The sequence below is a fragment of the Platichthys flesus genome, chromosome 24, assembly GCF_949316205.1.
Source record: "Platichthys flesus chromosome 24, fPlaFle2.1, whole genome shotgun sequence".
NCBI classification, from domain to species: Eukaryota; Metazoa; Chordata; class Actinopteri; order Pleuronectiformes; family Pleuronectidae; genus Platichthys; species Platichthys flesus.
The window spans coordinates 14756473-14775505 of NC_084968.1; the positions used below are offsets into that span (position 1 = coordinate 14756473).

Sequence of the window (19033 nt, forward strand, 5' to 3'; positions counted from 1 at the left end):
AACAACGTACCACTGTGGTGTCAGCTGACACCGTGGCAGCGATGTAGCCACTTGACTCCCCTGAGATGGAAAACTCAAAGTTCTGACCGTCCCTCTGCTTGGCAGAAACGAAGAAACACGATGATGAAGATGATGAGGGGTCACAGTCAGAGGGCTCAGACCCACAGATCTGTTGGGTCCCACATCCGGTCCGGCCAACAGGCGTCTGCAACGGAGACGAGAAAAACGTGCTAGCGGGATTATGTGCACTTTGAAATGGTTCAAGGTCAGAGGTCAGACATTGATTTGAAGCTTATCAAGGCACAGATCATGACCTGAATCATAAGCTTCAACTCAAATCTGTTTGGAGCTGTATATAAAGATGGACAATGTGGATCCACCTCGACACAGTTTTATATATAATCTGGTTTTGAATCCAGTGTTCGAATCCCTTATTATATTATGTCATTAAACCGGAGTGTTTTCTGAAGAGCTGGAAGAATCACCAATGTTTACAGAAACTTTAATTTCTCAGCCTCTGAAGTAGATCGAGACATGACATGAAAACTCGTGATAGCTGAAACCATTTCATTAAAAATCTTCGTATAACACGTCTTTAAATCATTAATGTCAGAGACCCTTCCTCCTCCTCCTCCTCCTCCTCCTTGAATACCTCTCTTACCGACTGAGCCTTAGTCAGTAAGTCAGCAGGAACATCATCTCAATGAGACGCTACTGTAATCTACTTTGTTATCACTCCCTTCACTTAGATTGTCAGCCATCGTTTGAATTGCGACTTAAAAACTTTTTTGCACACTAAGAATGTTAAGAAATAAAAAAGCTACATTTCTGACTAAGTGCTTTGACTGTTATGCGAGTATTTCAGCGAATCACGATGTGTTTTATCAGTCGTATGTCTTGAAAACAGGAGAAGTTTGCAAGCGTCAATCTGAGGCTTATAGAAACACACATACATCTTGTCCATCTGGTTCACCTGGTATCTGATACCTGTTCAGCTGGTCTGTGCAGCCTAAACTATGCATACAGTCGAAGCCAGGCTGAATGTGATGATGAGCTGGTGTGCTTAACAAGTTTAACTTCTTTTTTTTGTTTTTCAAAAAATGACTCGTTATTATCTCAAATTTGAGTCGTGTGACAGGACTTCTACCACATAATAAAGTGACTTTCAGATTGTGTTCCATGACTCAGTTCTGCTCAGATTTGAGTTTTTTGACATCACTCACCCCAAGAACGATCACTGTGATGTTGGTAATCAGTGTTGTATTGGTTGTTGTGGCTACTGTTGTTGTTGCGGTTGCTGGTGCCGTGTTCATATTGTTTGTCGTCATGCTGTGCGGCGGCATCGTCAAGTTGTTTGTTGTCATGCTCTGCGGCGGCATCGTCATGTTGTTTGTTGTCATGCTGTGTGGCGGCGTCGTCATGTTGTTTGTTGTCATGCTGTGCGGCGGCGTCGTCATGTTGTTTGTTGTCATGCTGTGTGGCGGCGTCGTCATGTTGTTTGTTGTCATGCTGTGCGGCGGCGTCGTCATGTTGTTTGTTGTCATGCTGTGCGGCGGCATCGTCATGTTGTTTGTCGTCATGCTGTGTGGCGGCGTCGTCATGTTGTTTGTTGTCATGCTGTGCGGCGGCATCGTCATGTTGTTTGTCATGCTGTGTGGCGGCATCGTCATGTTGTTTGTCGTCATGCTGTGCGGCGGCATCGTCATGTTGTTTGTCATGCTGTGTGGCGGCATCGTCATGTTGTTTGTTGTCATGCTGTGTGGCGGCATCGTCATGTTGTTTGTCGTCATGCTGTGTGGCGGCATCGTCATGTTGTTTGTCATGCTGTGTGGCGGCATCGTCATGTTGTTTGTTGTCATGCTGTGCGGCGGCGTCGTCATGTTGTTTGTCGTCATGCTGTGCGGCGGCGTCGTCATGTTGTTTGTTGTCATGCTGTGCGGCGGCATCGTCATGTTGTTTGTTGTCATGCTGTGCGGCGGCATCGTCATGTTGTTTGTTGTCATGCTGTGTGGCGGCATCGTCATGTTGTTTGTTGTCATGTTGTTTGTGGTCATGCTGTTTGTTGTCATGTTGTTTGATGTCGGGCTGTTTGTCGTCATGCCGTTTGTGGTCATGTTGTTTGTGGTCATGTTGTTTGTGGTCATGCTGTTTGTGGTCATGTTGTTTGTGGTCATGTTGTTTGTGGTCATGTTGTTTGTGGTCATGTTGTTTGTGGTCATGCTGTTTGTGGTCATGCTGTTTGTCGTCATGTTGTTTGACGTCGTGCTTGAGTTGGTAGCATCGCTGGTTCCTGACATCCAGGAAAGGGCCAGGAAGAGGACAGTGAGCACTAGGCTGTTGTCCATGTCTAGAGTAGGAAGGATATAATTTAGTTAGGGGCACTTTGGCGGTAAAATAGCTACACAAATAAAACACAAAACATGGGGATTTGTATTTTGTTTTCATTTGTCATCAATATTTCCCCCTTGTGGTATCAGTACATGTTACACCAGCCTTCAGAAACTACGGCTGTTTAACTTAAAAACACAAGTTAGAACAACTTTGGTATGACACACAATTTGGGCCTTCACCACTTGCTAGCTTTCTCAAATTTTGGGGCAAAACCACGCAACATTACTGGCGTACAATACGTCATGCTGCTAGTGAGCGCCCCCTGCTGGATCAGGAGGCAAACTACTTCAAATAATTGATTCTATATATTAGTCTATAAAGTATATGGACATAATTTAACACACTGTAAAACACCACTGGTTCTCGCTTCATTTCAAAAAGATATCTGTAAAGTATGAGGAGAAGTTTTTTGAAAAACATAGAAGTATATCAATAGTATCTAAAGTTTAGGCCTTAAAAAGTCTTTATAGTTTTTAAAATACTATGTACTAGGTCTTAAATACGTTCAGCTAGGTCTTAGGCATGTCTGGAATGTATCTTTCTCAACGATTCGGACCAACGTGGAACTGACGCCTGGCTACGAACAGCTTTTATCTCACACTCAGCTTGACTGTGTGAAAACATATGAACCACACTCGACTCGCCTACTCAACCTTATCTTCAATAAGGGTGAAGTGTGAATAATTCTGAGACTCTGATATTCCTTCATATCTGGAAGATATATCTTCAAACAGGTGAGTAGCTCTGAGCACGTTTCCCCCCGTTCATTCAGTTGTATCGTTTCATGTAAACCTTACGTTTGTGAGGTAGAGAGATCGTTTCAGGTGTTACTGCAGTCTACGATCTTTAATTAGATTTGCTTCACAGTATGTCATCGTAAACCATTTGAAATTTTACCCTCATTTTATATAATTGAATTATAAAACTTTATTTGTAGTCCCAACAACTATTATCTCAAGTCAAGACTTTACAATATTTCAGAGAAAACCTAACCGTTCCAAAAGGAGCAAAAACAAAACATATTTAAACCAATAATTGATCAATATAAATTAGAATTTAAAATATAAGGAACAAATATGAATTATAGGTTACGTATTTTTCACTTTATGCTATGAAAATACTTATTGTATTGGAAATTATTAGTTGCGCTTCAATATTGGTTTAAACAAGCAAAATAACAGAATTTGAGTTTTAGAAAGTACAAAAGAAAACTTTTAATAAGGAAATTATTACTAATTATTAAACGTAAATTGAAGATAAATCTATATTCCGTTGATAACGGAAGTAATTTCAAGAATATAAACGTCATTGTCTTAACTTACCTTTAGATCTTCCTTTTATGAGTCCGAATGATGGGTGAAGCAGCTGAAGGGATGGTGTTATTCTCAAGCGTGGCTGTTTGGTGGAGTCCTGTTGTCCCTTACTGGCTCCCAATGAGATTGGGCCACCTGTTCACTGGGTGTCACTATTTAAACTTTGGAGGAGAGAGGAGACGACCAAAACTGCTGACATCACACATGATGTTTCCATAAGGTGTGGTGAGGAATTCAGGGCATGTGTGATGGAGACTGTCCGTGGATTTTGCCTTGTCACTTCTCATTAACCTGCTTTCTGTGAAATGCGTTACTTCCTCGAGGGCTGACGACGCCTGAACCCAACATGAGGAACGTGAAGCAGAAGAGTCTGACTGTCTGAAAACGTGTTTTAGTCTCTCTGCAAGGAATCAAATTGTTCTGTATCAGCAGGGGTTGGTAATACCTTCTTCTAATTGAACTAAAAGCAAGTGCTTTTATTTGGAAGTATGAATAGTGGATCTTCACTGTGAATGTTATATTTACATTACATTTCATTCAGCTGACGCCTCTATCCAAAGCGACTCACAATAAGTGCATTCAACCCCGAGGGTACATACCAAGGATGACAACAATCAAGAAAGTACAATTTCCTCAAAATAAAGCAAAACTACAAAGTGCTATAAGTAAGTGCCATTTAAGTGCTACTAAAGTGTTAGTTTCCAAAAGTTGTTAGTATATATATATTTTTTTTATTCAAGGTAAAGTCGGAAGAGGTTTGTTTTTAGTTTTCGGCAGAAGATGTGTAAACTTTCTGATGTCCGGATGTCGATGGGGAGCTCATTCCACCATTTAGGAGCCAGGACGGCAAACAGTCGTGTTTTTGATGAGTGTTTAGCAGTGAGGGAGCAACGAGCCGATTAGCCGAAGCAGAGCGGAGTGAACGGGGTGGGGTGTAACGTTTGACCATGTCCTGGATGTTGACTGGACCGGATCCGTTCACAGCATGGTATGCAAGTACTAGTGTTTTGAACCGGATGCGAGCAGCCACTGGTAACCAGTGAAGGGAGCGGAGGAGAGGAGTAGTGTGAGTGAATTTAGGTTAAAAACCAGTCGAGCTGCTGCATTCTGGATGAGCTGCAAAGGTCGGATGGCAGTAGCAGGTAGACCTGCCAGGAGGGAGTTACAGTAATCTAGGCGTGAGATGACCAGAGCCTGGACCAGAACCTGCACCGCCTTGTGAGTGAGAAGGGGTGTATTCTCCTGATGTTGTACAGCATGAATCTACAGGACCGTGTTGTTGCAGTAATGTTGGCAGTAATGGACAGTTTGCTATCGAGTGTCACGCCCAGATTCCTAGCCGTCTGAGTGGGGGTTAACACAGAGTTGTCAAAGTTAATAGTCAGGTCGTGGATGGGAGAGTCTTTCCCTGGAAGGAAAAGTAGTTCAGTCTTGTCAAGGTTAATCTTCAGGTGGTGTTGAGACATCCACTGAGAGATGTCGGTCAGACAGGCAGTGATTCGTGCTGCTACCTGTGTTTCCGATCAGGGAAAAAAGGATTAGTTGGGTGTCATCGGCATAGCTATGGTAGGAAAAGCCGTGTGAGTGAATGACAGAGCCGAGGGAGTTGGTGTACAAAAAGAAGAGGAGAGGACCAAGGACAGAACCTTGAGGGACCCCAGTAGTGAGGGGACAAGGTTCAGACACAACTTAAAGGTTTATACCTTTTAGATGCTACACAAGTGCTCATATAGGTACATCTTTCATGGAATCGTGTCTAAACACCTGTACTCCTGTCGTGAGGGGTAAAAACATACAGAGGGCAGGTAACAGAAGGGTGCGTGTTTGTGTTTGTGTGTGTGTGTGTGTGTGTGTGGGTTTGCCCTTAGTCATGAGACCTGTAACACAATGCCAAGAAATGGTTTATAAGCACCAGTCCAGCCGTTGTGTTTGCTTCCACATCTCTATTGTGTTCAGTGGTTTCTTATGATCATATGAAAATCCCTAATTATGGAAAAGGCAAGACCAGGCAGCGCTGAGCCAGTTGGAAAGTGATATTTGACATGAAGAGCTATAGAGGACATGTCAAATTACCACCACAGGCTTCTGTATTTATTCATGCAAATGGAGACGATAAACAATATAGGACAAAGTTCCCATAGTGTAATTTATAAGAAATTGAACTGCTCTAAACATTAATCTTTATCTTTCCTACTCAAGTAGCTGCTCAGATTTGCTTTCATGTTAGATTTTATATCTCTTTTCTTTGCATTAGGTATAATTGAATAACATTATTTGTATTATTTGCATCAAAGTTTAAGGTCAAATTATTAAAACTAATATGAACTGCTAGTTTCATGATCAGATTTGGTCGTGATTATATCTGGTGAAAGTGTAATTTAACATGTGACTGTTATGGGCAGTTGTTAAAGAATAATCACTGGCACCATCTGTGAGTCTCATGAACCTGTGACGTTAAACCTGTTTGGTTAGCGTAGCAGCAATGGAGTCACAGGATCTGTCCTGGCACACTTCACGTGGTGTCAGACTCTCTGTCATCACAGAATACTTAAGAATAAATCTTCTGTACACAGTAAGTTGGAAATCATTTAACTAGTTCTTTGTTTAAATACACTCTGTGGGTGTTACTTTGCTGTACCATGTGTTTTCCAGCCATTTAGCTCCACGCGCGCACACACTGAAAGTGTAAGGGTTAGGCATTGATGTGCCTGTGTAAACAGGAAGTAGATTGTCTAAGCTGAAGTTGGTTGCTTATACTGGGAATTAGAAAGAGTCATGATGTCATTTCTGAACATCGGTTTCGTGCCACTTTGATGCATTTTAAAAGTGCAGTTGTAGTTTCCTAGTTGACAGGACTCACCCTAACCCTAACCCTAAAACAATAGTTTTCCTAAAAACCTAACCCTAACTTTTTAAACCTAACTAATTAAACTCTACGCCTAACCCTAACCAGATACCTATACCTAAACTTAAACAGTTTACCCTATACCTAGACTTAATCCTAACCCTTAACATTCAACCCTATGCCTAAAACTAACGCTAATCCTAACCCTAACCATTCAACCCTACGCCTAAACCGAACCACTTAACCCTAGCCCTATACCTAACCCAATGCCTAAACCTAAAACCTAACCCTGAAAACTTACCGTTTAACCGTATGCCTAGACATGACCCTAAATCCTGACCCTAACCACTCAACCCTACGCCTAAACCTAACCCTAAAAACGAACCGTTTAACCCTATGCCTAGACATGACCCTAATCCTAACCATTCAACCCTACGCCTAAACCTAACCACTTAACTCTAGCCCTAAACCTAACCCAATGCCCAAACCTAAAAACCTAACCCTAAAAATAACCATTTAACCTTATGTCTAGACACGACCCGAACCCTAACTATTTTACCCTACGCCTAAACCTAACCCTAACCCATCCAACTCTATGCCTAAAACCTAACCCTAACCCTGACCCTTAAACCTAATCAGTTAGAAACCTGTTGATCCTCAAAACAAAACTAAGAATCCTTTCTAAATTATCTAAGACTTAGAATACTATAAACTTAGTGGGACACACCCTGGGGTTTGATCAACCCCGGCGGGGCCTTCATTGGCAGAGGATGTCTGGTGGTAATGGCCGAAACACCCAATGATCCTGAGGTGCACTAGTGATGATGTGTCACCTTTTATATAGGACTAGAAAACAAAATAGCCAAAAATATTCCAAATTATTTTTTGCAAAAACAAACAACCCAAAAAGAACAAATACAATAAATCAAAACAAATATTTAGACTTCAATTCAGGACAAGTACAGAAAAGAAAACCAAAGCATGCCAAATAAACAATTATTTTCATTAAAAAAATCCAAACTAACCTAACTTACCACAAACCAAATGAAAAAGGAATTAAACTAAAACTACTGTGCATTCATCACACTCATTGTTGACACTTGGCACGACAGTATTGTGTCACATCTACTATGATTAACCTCCTGGCTGTGTTAATTGGTTGTGTTGTAAATCCTCCACCGACAGTTTGATTTGGGCCCCGAGAGAATTCATGGATACAAAACTGGAGATCCCGGCTAACTACGAGCATTACTCAAATGGAACGTTAGCCGCTAGGCTACTGTGTTGTGTTCAGGCTAGCCTTCAGTTCGCGTGATTACGAAGAAATGTAAAGCTAACATACAGGCTTATTTATAATGTTCAGTTTGTGATGCGTGTGTGTGTGTGTGTGTGTGTGTGTGTGTGTGTGTGTGTGTGTGTGTGTGTGTGTGTGTGTGTGTGTGTGTGTGTGTGTGTGTGTGTGTGTGTGTGTGTGTGTGTGTGTGTGTGTGTGTGTGTGTGAGATGACTGGTGTTTCCATCCCTCAACAATATCAGAACAATCAGACCTTGTTTTAAATATAACTTTAATGAGAAATGGCAATAAAAACTATTTTACATTATGCAAACTGCAAAATTAATTATCAACAGCTTTTCGTATCGTAACTTGCATACCTAATACACAACGGCTCATTTGCGTTCGCTATTCCACACAAACACACGCACACACACACTCACACACATCAGCCACCGAAGGCTTCATTTTTAAGTCATTATTGTACAGCACACACATTTACAATAGAAAGTTTGATACGGCATATATCAGCCATTTTCTAGCTTCATAGTGCGTGACGAAGAACGAGAACATCAATAACAATGAGGTTGTCGGGGGGGGGGGGGGTAAATATATTACACATAACCTTTCATTCAAAACTTCAACATATATTCTCTTATTTCTTTTAGATTCTACAACACACCTGAAAGCAGTCAGAAGACTCACCACCCACCAGCACTCCTACCTGCACCTCCAGTGAGTGGATTTTAAATTCAGCATGATCCTTATAATGTGGGATATACTGTGTACATTAAAAAAAATATTTAGATTGAGAAGTTATGTTTCTTCTTGTGTTGAATCCTGAAGGTTTTGTGTTCCTCACACCAGGGGCATAGTGAATACGCCCATAGAGATCAGCAGAACTAAAGAGGAGGACGGAGAACAGTTTTTAGTCATTGTACAAACGTGGCTTTATCTGGGTTAGATTCTACATCATCATCCGTGTTATCTCTTATTCTGACCTTGCACCAGTGACTGCTGGAACGTGGTGGCGTGTGCAGTCACAGCGGGGGTGGCGGTCGTGGTCGTGGTCGTGGTGGTAAGCTCATTAGAGATGGTGGCAGTAGAAACGCTCAGGTCTACGACTCCGCTCCTAAATTTGGTGTCGGGGGTTCCCAGAGATCCAGAAGCTGAGTGAACAAGCATAAGACAGACCGGTCAGGGACATGTGATCAGAACATGGGGGAAGTATGAATATATTATGTTGTGTAGTCTCTGAGAGTGGCTCTTAGTTGACTGTATGTTGTAAATGTATATCTTTAATGTGTTAGCTTACTGCTGTCAAAGGTCCCGGTGGAGAGTGACAGTGAGGCGCTTGTTGCTGCTGCTCTTGTGGTGGACAGGTCCAAAGTGGCAACAAACGTGCACTGGATCAGGTTTCCATCGACTCGGCCCTGCACCGAGTTCACAGGCAGCTGCAGAGCAAAGACAAGTTTAACAGACCACAAAGATCATAGTCGTACTATGTCAACTAGAAGCCAACTGATATGGATTTTGGAGGGGCCCATAAAACATCTGATAATGATTTACACGTTCAAAAGAATTGGCCATGTTACCAAAGATGTCATTAACAAACCGTTACGACAAATTGTTTCCTGATATTTTACAGTGTCATTAACTTTAGAAAACACTGCAGAACCACAAGAAGAGTCCAGTGAAGTGTAGACATATAGAATATCCTCAGCCGGCTCCTCCACTGCTTCTGGAACTCACCTCTGTCAGTGTCAGCTTGTTGTTATTGAGGAGAGTGCTGAAGAATTTCACTTTGCCATTATTGTTCGCACAGACGTAGGTTGTGTCGTTACCTCCCTGTGGAGCAAAACCACAAAACAGTTCATTGTACCTGTTTACACCGATGACTCGAAACAAACTGAATGATTGGTTCAGGGTTGGACTTGATGGAACTTTGATTGGTGAAGGAGTGATAGAACAACGTACCACTGTGGTGTCAGCTGACACCGTGGCAGCGATGTAGCCACTTGACTCCCCTGAGATGGAAAACTCAAAGTTCTGACCGTCCCTCTGCTTGGCAGAAACGAAGAAACACGATGATGAAGATGATGAGGGGTCACAGTCAGAGGGCTCAGACCCACAGATCTGTTGGGTCCCACATCCGGTCCGGCCAACAGGCGTCTGCAACGGAGACGAGAAAAACGTGTTAGCGGGATTATGTGCACTTTGAAATGGTTCAAGGTCAGAGGTCAGACATTGATTTGAAGCTTATCAAGGCACAGATCATGACCTGAATCATAAGCTTCAAGTCAAATCTGTTTGGAGCATAGACTGTATATGAAGATGGACGATGTGGATCCACCTCGCCACAGTTTTATATATAATCTGGTTTTGAATCCAGTGTTCGAATCCCTTATTATATTATGTCATTAAACCGGAGCGTTTTCTGAAGAGCTGGAAGAATCACCAATGTTTACAGAAACTTTAATTTCTCAGCCTCTGAAGTAGATCGAGACATGACATGAAAACTCGTGATAGCTGAAACCTTGGGATTTCATTAAAAATCTTCGTATAACACGTCTTTAAATCATTAATGTCAGAGACCCTTCCTCCTCCTCCTCCTCCTTCTCCCCCTCCTCCTTTAATACGTCTCTTACCGACTGAGCCTTAGTCAGTAAGTCAGCAGGAACATCATCTCAATGAGACGCTGCTGTAATCTACTTCGTTATCACTCCCTTCACTTAGATTGTCAGCCATCGTTTGAATTGCAACTTAAAAACTTTTTTGCACACTAAGAATGTTAAGAAATAAACAAGACACTAAGTGCTTCGACTTTTCTGCGAGTATTTCAGCGAATCACGATGTGTTTTATCAGTCGTATGTCTTGAAAACGGGAGAAGTGTGCAAGGGTCACTCTGAGGCTTATAGAAACACACATGCATCTTGTCCATCTTGTTCACCTGGTATCTGATACCTGTGCAGCTGGTCTCTGCAGCCTAAACTATGCATACAGTCGAATCCAGTCTGAATGTGATGATGAGCTTGTGTGCTCTGGCAGGTGCACCCGTCCCTGCTTGTGCTGTGTGTTACATACGTTTCAATGTTTGTGCATAGCAATGTTAAAAACACATCAAAGTGCTGAAGTCCAAGTAAAGTCACAAGTTTAACTTCTTTTTTTTAATCAATTAATGACTCCTTATAAACTCAAATTTGAGTCGTATGAGAGGACTTCTGCCACATCAATAAAAGTGACTTTCAGATTGTGTTCCGTTACTCAGTTCTGCTTTTTGACATCACTCACCCCAAGAACGATCACTGTGGTGTTGGTAATCAGAGTTGTATTGGTTGTTGTGGCTACTGTTGTTGTTGCGGTTGCTGGTGCCGTGTTCATATTGTTTGTCGTCATGCTGTGCGGCGGCATCGTCATGTTGTTTGTCGTCATGTTGTTTGTCGTCATGCTGTGCGGCGGCATCGTCATATTGTTTGTCGTCATGCTGTGCGGCGTCGTTGTCATGGTGTTTGTCGTCATGCTGTGCGTTGGTGTAGTCATGGTGTTTGTCGTCATGCTGTGCGTTGGTGTAGTCATGGTGTTTGTCGTCATGCTGTGCGTTGGTGTAGTCATGGTGTTTGTCGCCATGCTGTGCGTTGGTGTAGTCATGGTGTTTGTCGTCATGCTGTGCGGCGTCGTCGTCATGGTGTTTGTCGTCATGCTGTGTGTTGGCGTAGTCATGGTGTTTGTCGTCATGCTGTGCGTTGGTGTAGTCATGGTGTTTGTCGTCATGCTGTGCGTTGGCGTAGTCATGGTGTTGGTCATTGGGGTGGCGGTCGTGGTCGTGGTTGTGGTGGTAAGCTCATTAGAGATGGTGGCATTAGAACCGCTCAGGTCTACGACTCCGCTCCTAAACTTGGTGTCGGGGGTTCCCAGAGATCCAGAAGCTGAGGGAACAAGCATTAGACAGACAGGTCAGGGACATGTGATCAGAACATGGGGGAAGTATGAATATATTATGTTGTGTAGTCTCTGAGAGTGGCTCTTAGTTGACTGTATGTTGTAATTGTATATCTTGAATGTGTTAGCTCACTGTTGTCAAAGGTCCCGGTGGAGAGTGACAGTGAGGCGCTTGTTGCTGCTGCTCTTGTGGTGGACAGGTCCAAAGTGGCAACAAACGTGCACTGGATCAGGTTTCCATCGACTCGGCCTTGCACCGAGTTCACAGGCAGCTGCAGAGCAAAGACAAGTTTAACAGACCACAAAGATCATAGTCGTACTATGTCAACTAGAAGCCAACTGATATGGATTTTGGAGGGGCCCATAAAACATCTGATAATGATTTACACGTTCAAAAGAATTGGCCATGTTACCAAAGATGTCATTATCAAACCCTTAGGACAAATTGTGCAACTCACCTCTGTCAGTGTCAGCTTGTCGTTGTCGAGGAGAGCGCTGAAGAATTTCACTTTGCCATTATTGTTCGCACAGACGTAGGTTGTGTCGTTACCTCCCTGTGGAGCAAAACCACAAAACAGTTCATTGTACCTGTTTACACCGATAACTCGGAACAAACTGAATGATTGGTTCAGGGTTGGACTTGATGGAACTTTAATCGGTGAAGGAGTGATAGAACCACGTACCACTGTGGTGTCAGCTGACACCGTGGCAGCGATGTAGCCACTTGACTCCCCTGAGATGGAAAACTCAAAGTTCTGACCGTCCCTCTGCTTGGCAGAAACGAAGAAACACGATGATGAAGATGATGAGGGGTCACAGTCAGAGGGCTCAGACCCACAGATCTGTTGGGTCCCACATCCGGTCCGGCCAACAGGCGTCTGCAACGGAGATGAGAAAAACGTGTTAGCGGGATTATGTGCACTTTGAAATGGTTCAAGGTCAGAGGTCAGACATTAATTTCTGACTGGTTTGGAGAATAGACTGTATATAAAGATGGACGATGTGGATCCACCTCGACACAGTTTTGACATTACTCACCCCAAGAACGATCACTGTGTTGTTGGTAATCAGTGTTGTATTGGATGTTGTGGCTACTGCTGTTATTGCAGTTGCTGGTGCCGTGTTCATATTGTTTGTTGTCATGCTGTGCGGCGACATCGTCATGTTGTTTGTCGTCATGATGTGCGGCGCCGTGGTCATGCTGTTTGTCGTCATGCTGTTTGTGGTCATGTTGTTTGTGGTCATGTTGTTTGTGGTCATGTTGTTTGTGGTCATGTTGTTTGTGGTCATGCTGTTTGTGGTCATGCTGTTTGTCGTCATGTTGTTTGACGTCGTGCTTGAGTTGGTAGCATCGCTGGTTCCTGACATCCAGGAAAGAGCCAGGAAGAGGACAGTGAGCACTAGGCTGTTGTCCATGTCTAGAGTAGGAAGGATATAATTTAGTTAGGGGCACTTTGGCGGTAAAATAGCTACACAAATAAAACACAAAACATGGGGATTTGTATTTTGTTTTCATTTGTCATCAATATTTCCCCCTTGTGGTATCAGTACATGTTACACCAGCCTTCAGAAACTACGGCTGTTTAACTTAAAAACACAAGTTAGAACAACTTTGGTATGACACACAATTTGGGCCTTCACCACTTGCTAGCTTTCTCAAATTTTGGGGCAAAACCACGCAACATTACTGGCGTACAATACGTCATGCTGCTAGTGAGCGCCCCCTGCTGGATCAGGAGGCAAACTACTTCAAATAATTGATTCTATATATTAGTCTATAAAGTATATGGACATAATTTAACACACTGTAAAACACCACTGGTTCTCGCTTCATTTCAAAACGATATCTGTAAAGTATGAGGAGAAGTTTTTTGAAAAACATAGAAGTATATCAATAGTATCTAAAGTTTAGGCCTTAAAAAGTCTTTATAGTTTTTAAAATACTATGTACTAGGTCTTAAATACGTTCAGCTAGGTCTTAGGCATGTCTGGAATGTCTCTTTCTCAACGATTTGGACCAACGTGGAACTGACGCCTGGCTACGAACAGCTTTTATCTCACACTCAGCTTGACTGTGTGAAAACATATGAACCACACTCGACTCGCCTACTCAACCTCATCTTCAATTAGGGTGAAGTGTGAATAATTCTGAGACTCCAGTGTTAATTTTGGCAGCTATTATTGATTTAGTCTTAGTCTTAGTCTTTTGACGAAAATGCATATTAGTTTTAGTCACCTTTTAGTCATTTTAATCCTTCTTAGTTTTAGTCTAGTTTTAGTCGACGAAAACAAATTTCATTTTAGTCTAGTTTTAGTCGACGAAAACAAATTTCATTTTAGTCTAGTTTTAGTCACATTTAATAGCCACATTAAACTCCTTTTCTATAAAAACATATAGCTGCAGCCTAATAGCTTAAAAATATATATTTAATTTTAAATGTGAAAACAAAAAGGGAGAGCAGGTCAGACTGGAGCCGGACACAGAAACTGAACATCGGTACAAACCAACTGCAGCTTCTGCTCTGATCAAGAAGCTGCAGCGCTGATCTCTGAGCAGCTGAGACCAGAGAAACTCTGGTTTTCAGTGTTTTCATAGTTAAGAAGCAGTCGGTCACTGAGCGGCTGCTCCACGAGAACGCGCTCTGCTTTCACTGTGTCTCTCTGAGCGAGTGCGCGAGGCGGGGGGCGGAGCTACGTACCGGAGCGCTATCTGGGGCGCACACTCACAGACACACACAGACACACTCACTCGCCCGCTCCTGATACTTCATGACGGCCTGATACGATGATGTTTTAAAAAATGATTGTGACTTAGTCAACCACCAATGATGGCAGCTGAGTCCGGACTATTATACATCCTCATCCTCCTCAACCTGAGCACGGCTTTTGACACCATATCCCACTCCACACTCCTTGACAGACTAGCCTCCATTGGCATTACTGACATACCCCTAGACTGGTTCCGCTCATATCTCTATGGCCGTACTCAGTTCATCCAGTTAAAATCATTCACATCTCACACATCCCCCCTCTCCTCTGGTGTTCCCCAGGGCTCTGTCCTTGGCCCTATCCTATTCATCATCTACCTCCTCCCACTTGGACTGATCTTCCGTAAATTCAACATTCATTTCCACTGTTACGCGGAAGACACCCAGCTCTACGTTTCCGCCAAACCCACTTCCACCTTCCCACCCTCCTCCCTCTGTGCCTGTTTACAGGAAATCAAATCCTGTTTTTCCTCCAATTTCCTCAAACTAAACAGTGAAAAAACGGAGGCAGTCCTCATTGGTTCCAAACACACCCTCACCAAACAGCCCAGTTTCATCCTCACCATAGACAACTCCTTGGTTTCCCCCTCTCCTCAGGTTAAGAGCCTGGGTGTCGTCCTCGACAGCACTCTATCATTCCATACCCACATCAAAAACACTATCCGGTCTGCCTATTTCCACATCCGCAATATCAACCGTCTCCGCCCCTCACTCACTCCCAACACCGCCGCGATCCTGGTTCACTCCCTTGTCACTTCCCGCCTGGATTACTGCAACTCCCTTCTCTTTGGTCTCCCACACAAACTCCTCCATAAACTTCAACTGGTACAGAATGCTGCTGCCCGTATCGTCACTAGAACACCATCCTTCAGTCACATCACCCCCGTTCTACATCAACTCCACTGGCTTCCTATTAAAAATCGCATTGACTATAAAATCCTCCTCCATACATTTAAGGCTATCCATAACCTCGCTCCTCCATACCTTTCTGCCCTACTCCATATCAATGCCCCTACCCGGTCGCTCAGGTCTGCTTCCTCCATCAGCCTGACCGTCCCCCGAGTCCACCTGTCCACCATGGGATCTAGAGCCTTCAGCCACTCTGCCCCTCACCTCTGGAACTCCCTCCCCCCTCACATCAGGAACATTGACCCAAATTCAATCACTCTTATTAAATCTACCATCAAAATATAAAAAATGTTACGCTTAATAACGCGTTAAACTGACAGCACTAGTATTTTTCACTTTATGCTATTAAAATACTTATCGTATTGGGAATTAATAGTTGCCCTTCATTATAGGTTTAAACAAGCAAAATAACAGAATTTGAGTTTTAGAAAGTACAAAAGAAAACTTTTAATAAGGAAATTATTACTAATTATTAAACGTAACTTGAAGATAAACCTATATTCCGTTGATAATGGAAGTAATTTCAAGAATATAAACGTCATTGTCTTAACTTACCTTTAGATCTTCCTGTTATGAGTCCGAATGAAGGGTGAAGCAGCCGAAGGGATGGTGTTATTCTCAAGCGTGGCTGTTAGGTGGAGTCCTGGTGTCCCTAACTGGCTCCCAGTGAGATGTGACACCTGTTCACTGGGTGTCACTATTTAAACTTTGGAGGAGAGAGGAGACTGCTGACGTCACACATGATGTTTCCAGAAGGTGTGTTGAAGAATTCAAGTCGTGTGTGATGGAGGCAGTCCGTGGATTTTGCCTTGTCACTTCTCATTAACCTGCTTTGTGTGAACTGCGTTACTTCCTCATAAGCTCACGACGCCTGAACCCAACATGAGGAACGTGAAGCAGAAGAGTCTGACTGTCTGAAAACGTGTTTTAGTCTCTCTGCAAGGAATCAAATTGTTCTGTATCAGCAGGGGTTGGTAATACCTTCTTCTAATTGAACTAACAGCAAGTGCTTTTATTTGGAAGTATGAATAGTGGATCTTCACTGTGAATGTTAATACCTTTTAGATGTTACACAAGTGCTCATATAGGTACATCTTTTTATGGAATCGTGTACTCCTGTCGTGAGGGGTAACAACATACAGAGGGCAGGTAACAGAAAGGTGCGTGCGTGCGTGCGTGCGTGCGTGCGTGCGTGCGTGCGTGCGTGCGTGCGTGTGTGTGTGTGTGCGTGTGTGTGCGTTTGCACTTAGTCATGAGACCTGTAACACAATGCCAAGAAATGTTTTATAAGCACCGTTGTGTTTGCTTCCACATCTCCATTGTGTTCAGTGGTTTCTGCAAGTCAAGGCAGCGCTGAGCCAGTTGGGAAGTGGCAATTATCCATTTAGGTCACAGTTAGCACGACATTGCGATCGTAGCGACAGTTGGTATAGTGATATTTGAAGAACTATAGAGGACATGTCAAATTACCACCACAGGCTTCTGTATTTCTTCCTGCAAATGGAGATGATAAACAATACAGGACAAAGTTCCCATAGTGTAATTTATAAGAAATTGAACTGCTCTAAACATTAATCTTTATCTTTCCTCAGATTTGCTTTCATGTTAGATTTTATATCTCTTTTCTTTGCATTAGGTATAATTGAATAACATTATTTGTATTATTTGCATCAAAGTTTAAGTTCAAATTATTAACACTCAGATTTGGTTGTGATTATATCTGGTTAAAGTGTAATTGAACATGTGACTGTTATGGGCAGTAGATAAAGAATAATCACTGGCACCATCTGTGAGTCTCATGAACCTGTGACGTTAAACATGTTTGGTTAGCGTAGCAGCAATCGAGTCACAGGATCTCGCCTGGCACACTTCACGTGGTGTGAGACTCTGTCATCACAGAATACTCTTAGAATAAATCTTCTGTACACAGAAAGTCGGAGATCATTTAAATAGTTCTTTGTTTGAATACACACTGTGGGTGTTACTTTGCTGTACCATGTGTTTTCCAGCCATAACCATCTTTTGTGTTACAATAAAAAAAAATGATCTCCTTTCAGATTAGCATTTAGCTCCACCCACGCGCACACCGAAAGGGTAAGGGTTAGGCATTGATGTGCCTGCGTAAGAGGCATCGTACAGCCGGCGGTGTTGGGACAGGTGCAGTTGGCTTGGGGTAGTTTCCTAGTTGACAGGACTATCCCTAACCCTAACCCTATCCCTAACCCTTGAAGGTGTTTTATTCGGCCGTTAGCAGGAGAACAGTGAAGAGGAACGTGATAAAGAACAAGCCATTGAGCACATTGTTGTGTTCAACTCCATTTTGTATTCAGTGCTGTGTCACTGTGTTCCCCTCTAGCCTGTGAGGGAGAGCTGGGTCAGTTTCTGAATAACTCCTGTACTAGTTATTCATGCAGTCATCAATCAGGCAGTAAAATTGAAATCAGTGACTTTGACTGTGAGTGATGGGGAAGTGGGCTGTTGAAACAAGTCGTGCAGTGAATGGAGGGAAGCTGCAGATATTTCATCTCCTCACCAAAATTTCTGTCAGACTTATTGTAATTCCCGGAAAGTTTGTTTGTATAGCAGATGTCATCAGCAAGGCATTTCTGAATGTTTAATATAACACTTAGTTTTACATCAGCTATTGGAAATTGGTGGAAGTTTCGATAACAATTGAATTATCAGTCTTTGATTAATTTATGGTAAACTGTTTTTACAGGAAATTGAGATTTGGTGAAGAGGTGCATTGTGCAACAGTGGACTATTCATCAGAGCACTTCCTGATTATGTTGTTTGGTTTCCTTAACGCCGGATTCAAGAATATAAAAGCCACAAAATGCGGTTCTTACACTTGGTGCTGAGTTTCCCAGTAAGAAGCTGAGTGACTGGCAGCCCTGGGGCATCATATGTTGTTCTTGCTCTCCTATTACCTCCCATGTATGATTGGCAACCATCAGTAAACCTGACGGTCGAGTCCAACCAGACAGACATGGGATGGAACTCATGCAGAGACACAAAGAAACGCTCCACTACAAAAATGATGTGTATGTCGGAGAACGAAATGTTGGACTGCGTTATATTCAGACTTTAATGTTTTGTTAAACCAACTCTCACTGGCACAAAAAGGCTGATTTAAATGATTTAGAAAGTGTTTGTGTAACAGCAGCAGCTCACCAGGGCCACAAACTGCCCTCAAAGTAAAATCTAGACTTCTCTAAACCCGTTCGTATTTTCAAGCACGAGCAAGGTGTTCACTTGTACAGCAAACTTTATATGACGTTCATATGATTTCATTATATGATTTATAAAAAATGTACATCCTGAGCCTTTTCCTGTATTTCAAGTTTAGACGATAAATAGATAATTTTGTCCGGATCAAACAGTTGACCTGACTTACGACAGAAACCTCATCAAAGTTCATTCTGAGCTACAACAGACCAGCCGATGAGTCAATGTCCCTAATGATGTTTGATTAGTCATATGAAAACTTCATATCACTAACAAATGGGGGTTTATCTGTATTGTTTATTTTTAGGTCCTTTATATTTGTGTTAAGATGTATATATATATAAAATATATCAAGGCATTGGAAAGC

The 19033-nt window shown here is 42.6% G+C and overlaps 1 protein-coding gene across 1 annotated transcript; it reads right to left on the bottom strand.

Moving 5' to 3' along the window:
- Positions 1-8096: 8096 nt before the first annotated feature.
- si:cabz01007794.1 (mucin-3A) lies at positions 8097-16110 on the bottom strand. Its single transcript, XM_062384381.1, has 11 exons — positions 15994-16110; positions 12800-13179; positions 12445-12639; positions 12220-12315; positions 11895-12033; positions 11114-11748; positions 9799-9993; positions 9574-9669; positions 9137-9275; positions 8823-8990; positions 8097-8723 (listed from the first exon to the last, which is right to left on the bottom strand). The coding sequence occupies exons 2-11, from the start codon at positions 13175-13177 to the stop codon at positions 8680-8682; spliced, it is 2085 nt and encodes a 694-aa protein (XP_062240365.1). The 5' UTR covers positions 13178-13179; positions 15994-16110; the 3' UTR covers positions 8097-8679.
- Positions 16111-19033: the final 2923 nt, after the last annotated feature.

Excerpts from the sequence above, each read along its gene's own strand:
- si:cabz01007794.1 (XM_062384381.1), bottom strand. The coding sequence starts at position 13,177 with ATGGACAACAGCCTAGTGCTCACTGTCCTCTTCCTGGCTCTTTCCTGG. Across the intron at positions 12,640-12,799 it reads ACACAGTGATCGTTCTTGGG|ACGCCTGTTGGCCGGACCGG; the intron begins GTGAGTAATGTC and ends TCTCCGTTGCAG. Across the intron at positions 11,749-11,894 it reads CACCGGGACCTTTGACAACA|CTTCTGGATCTCTGGGAACC; the intron begins GTGAGCTAACAC and ends TTGTTCCCTCAG.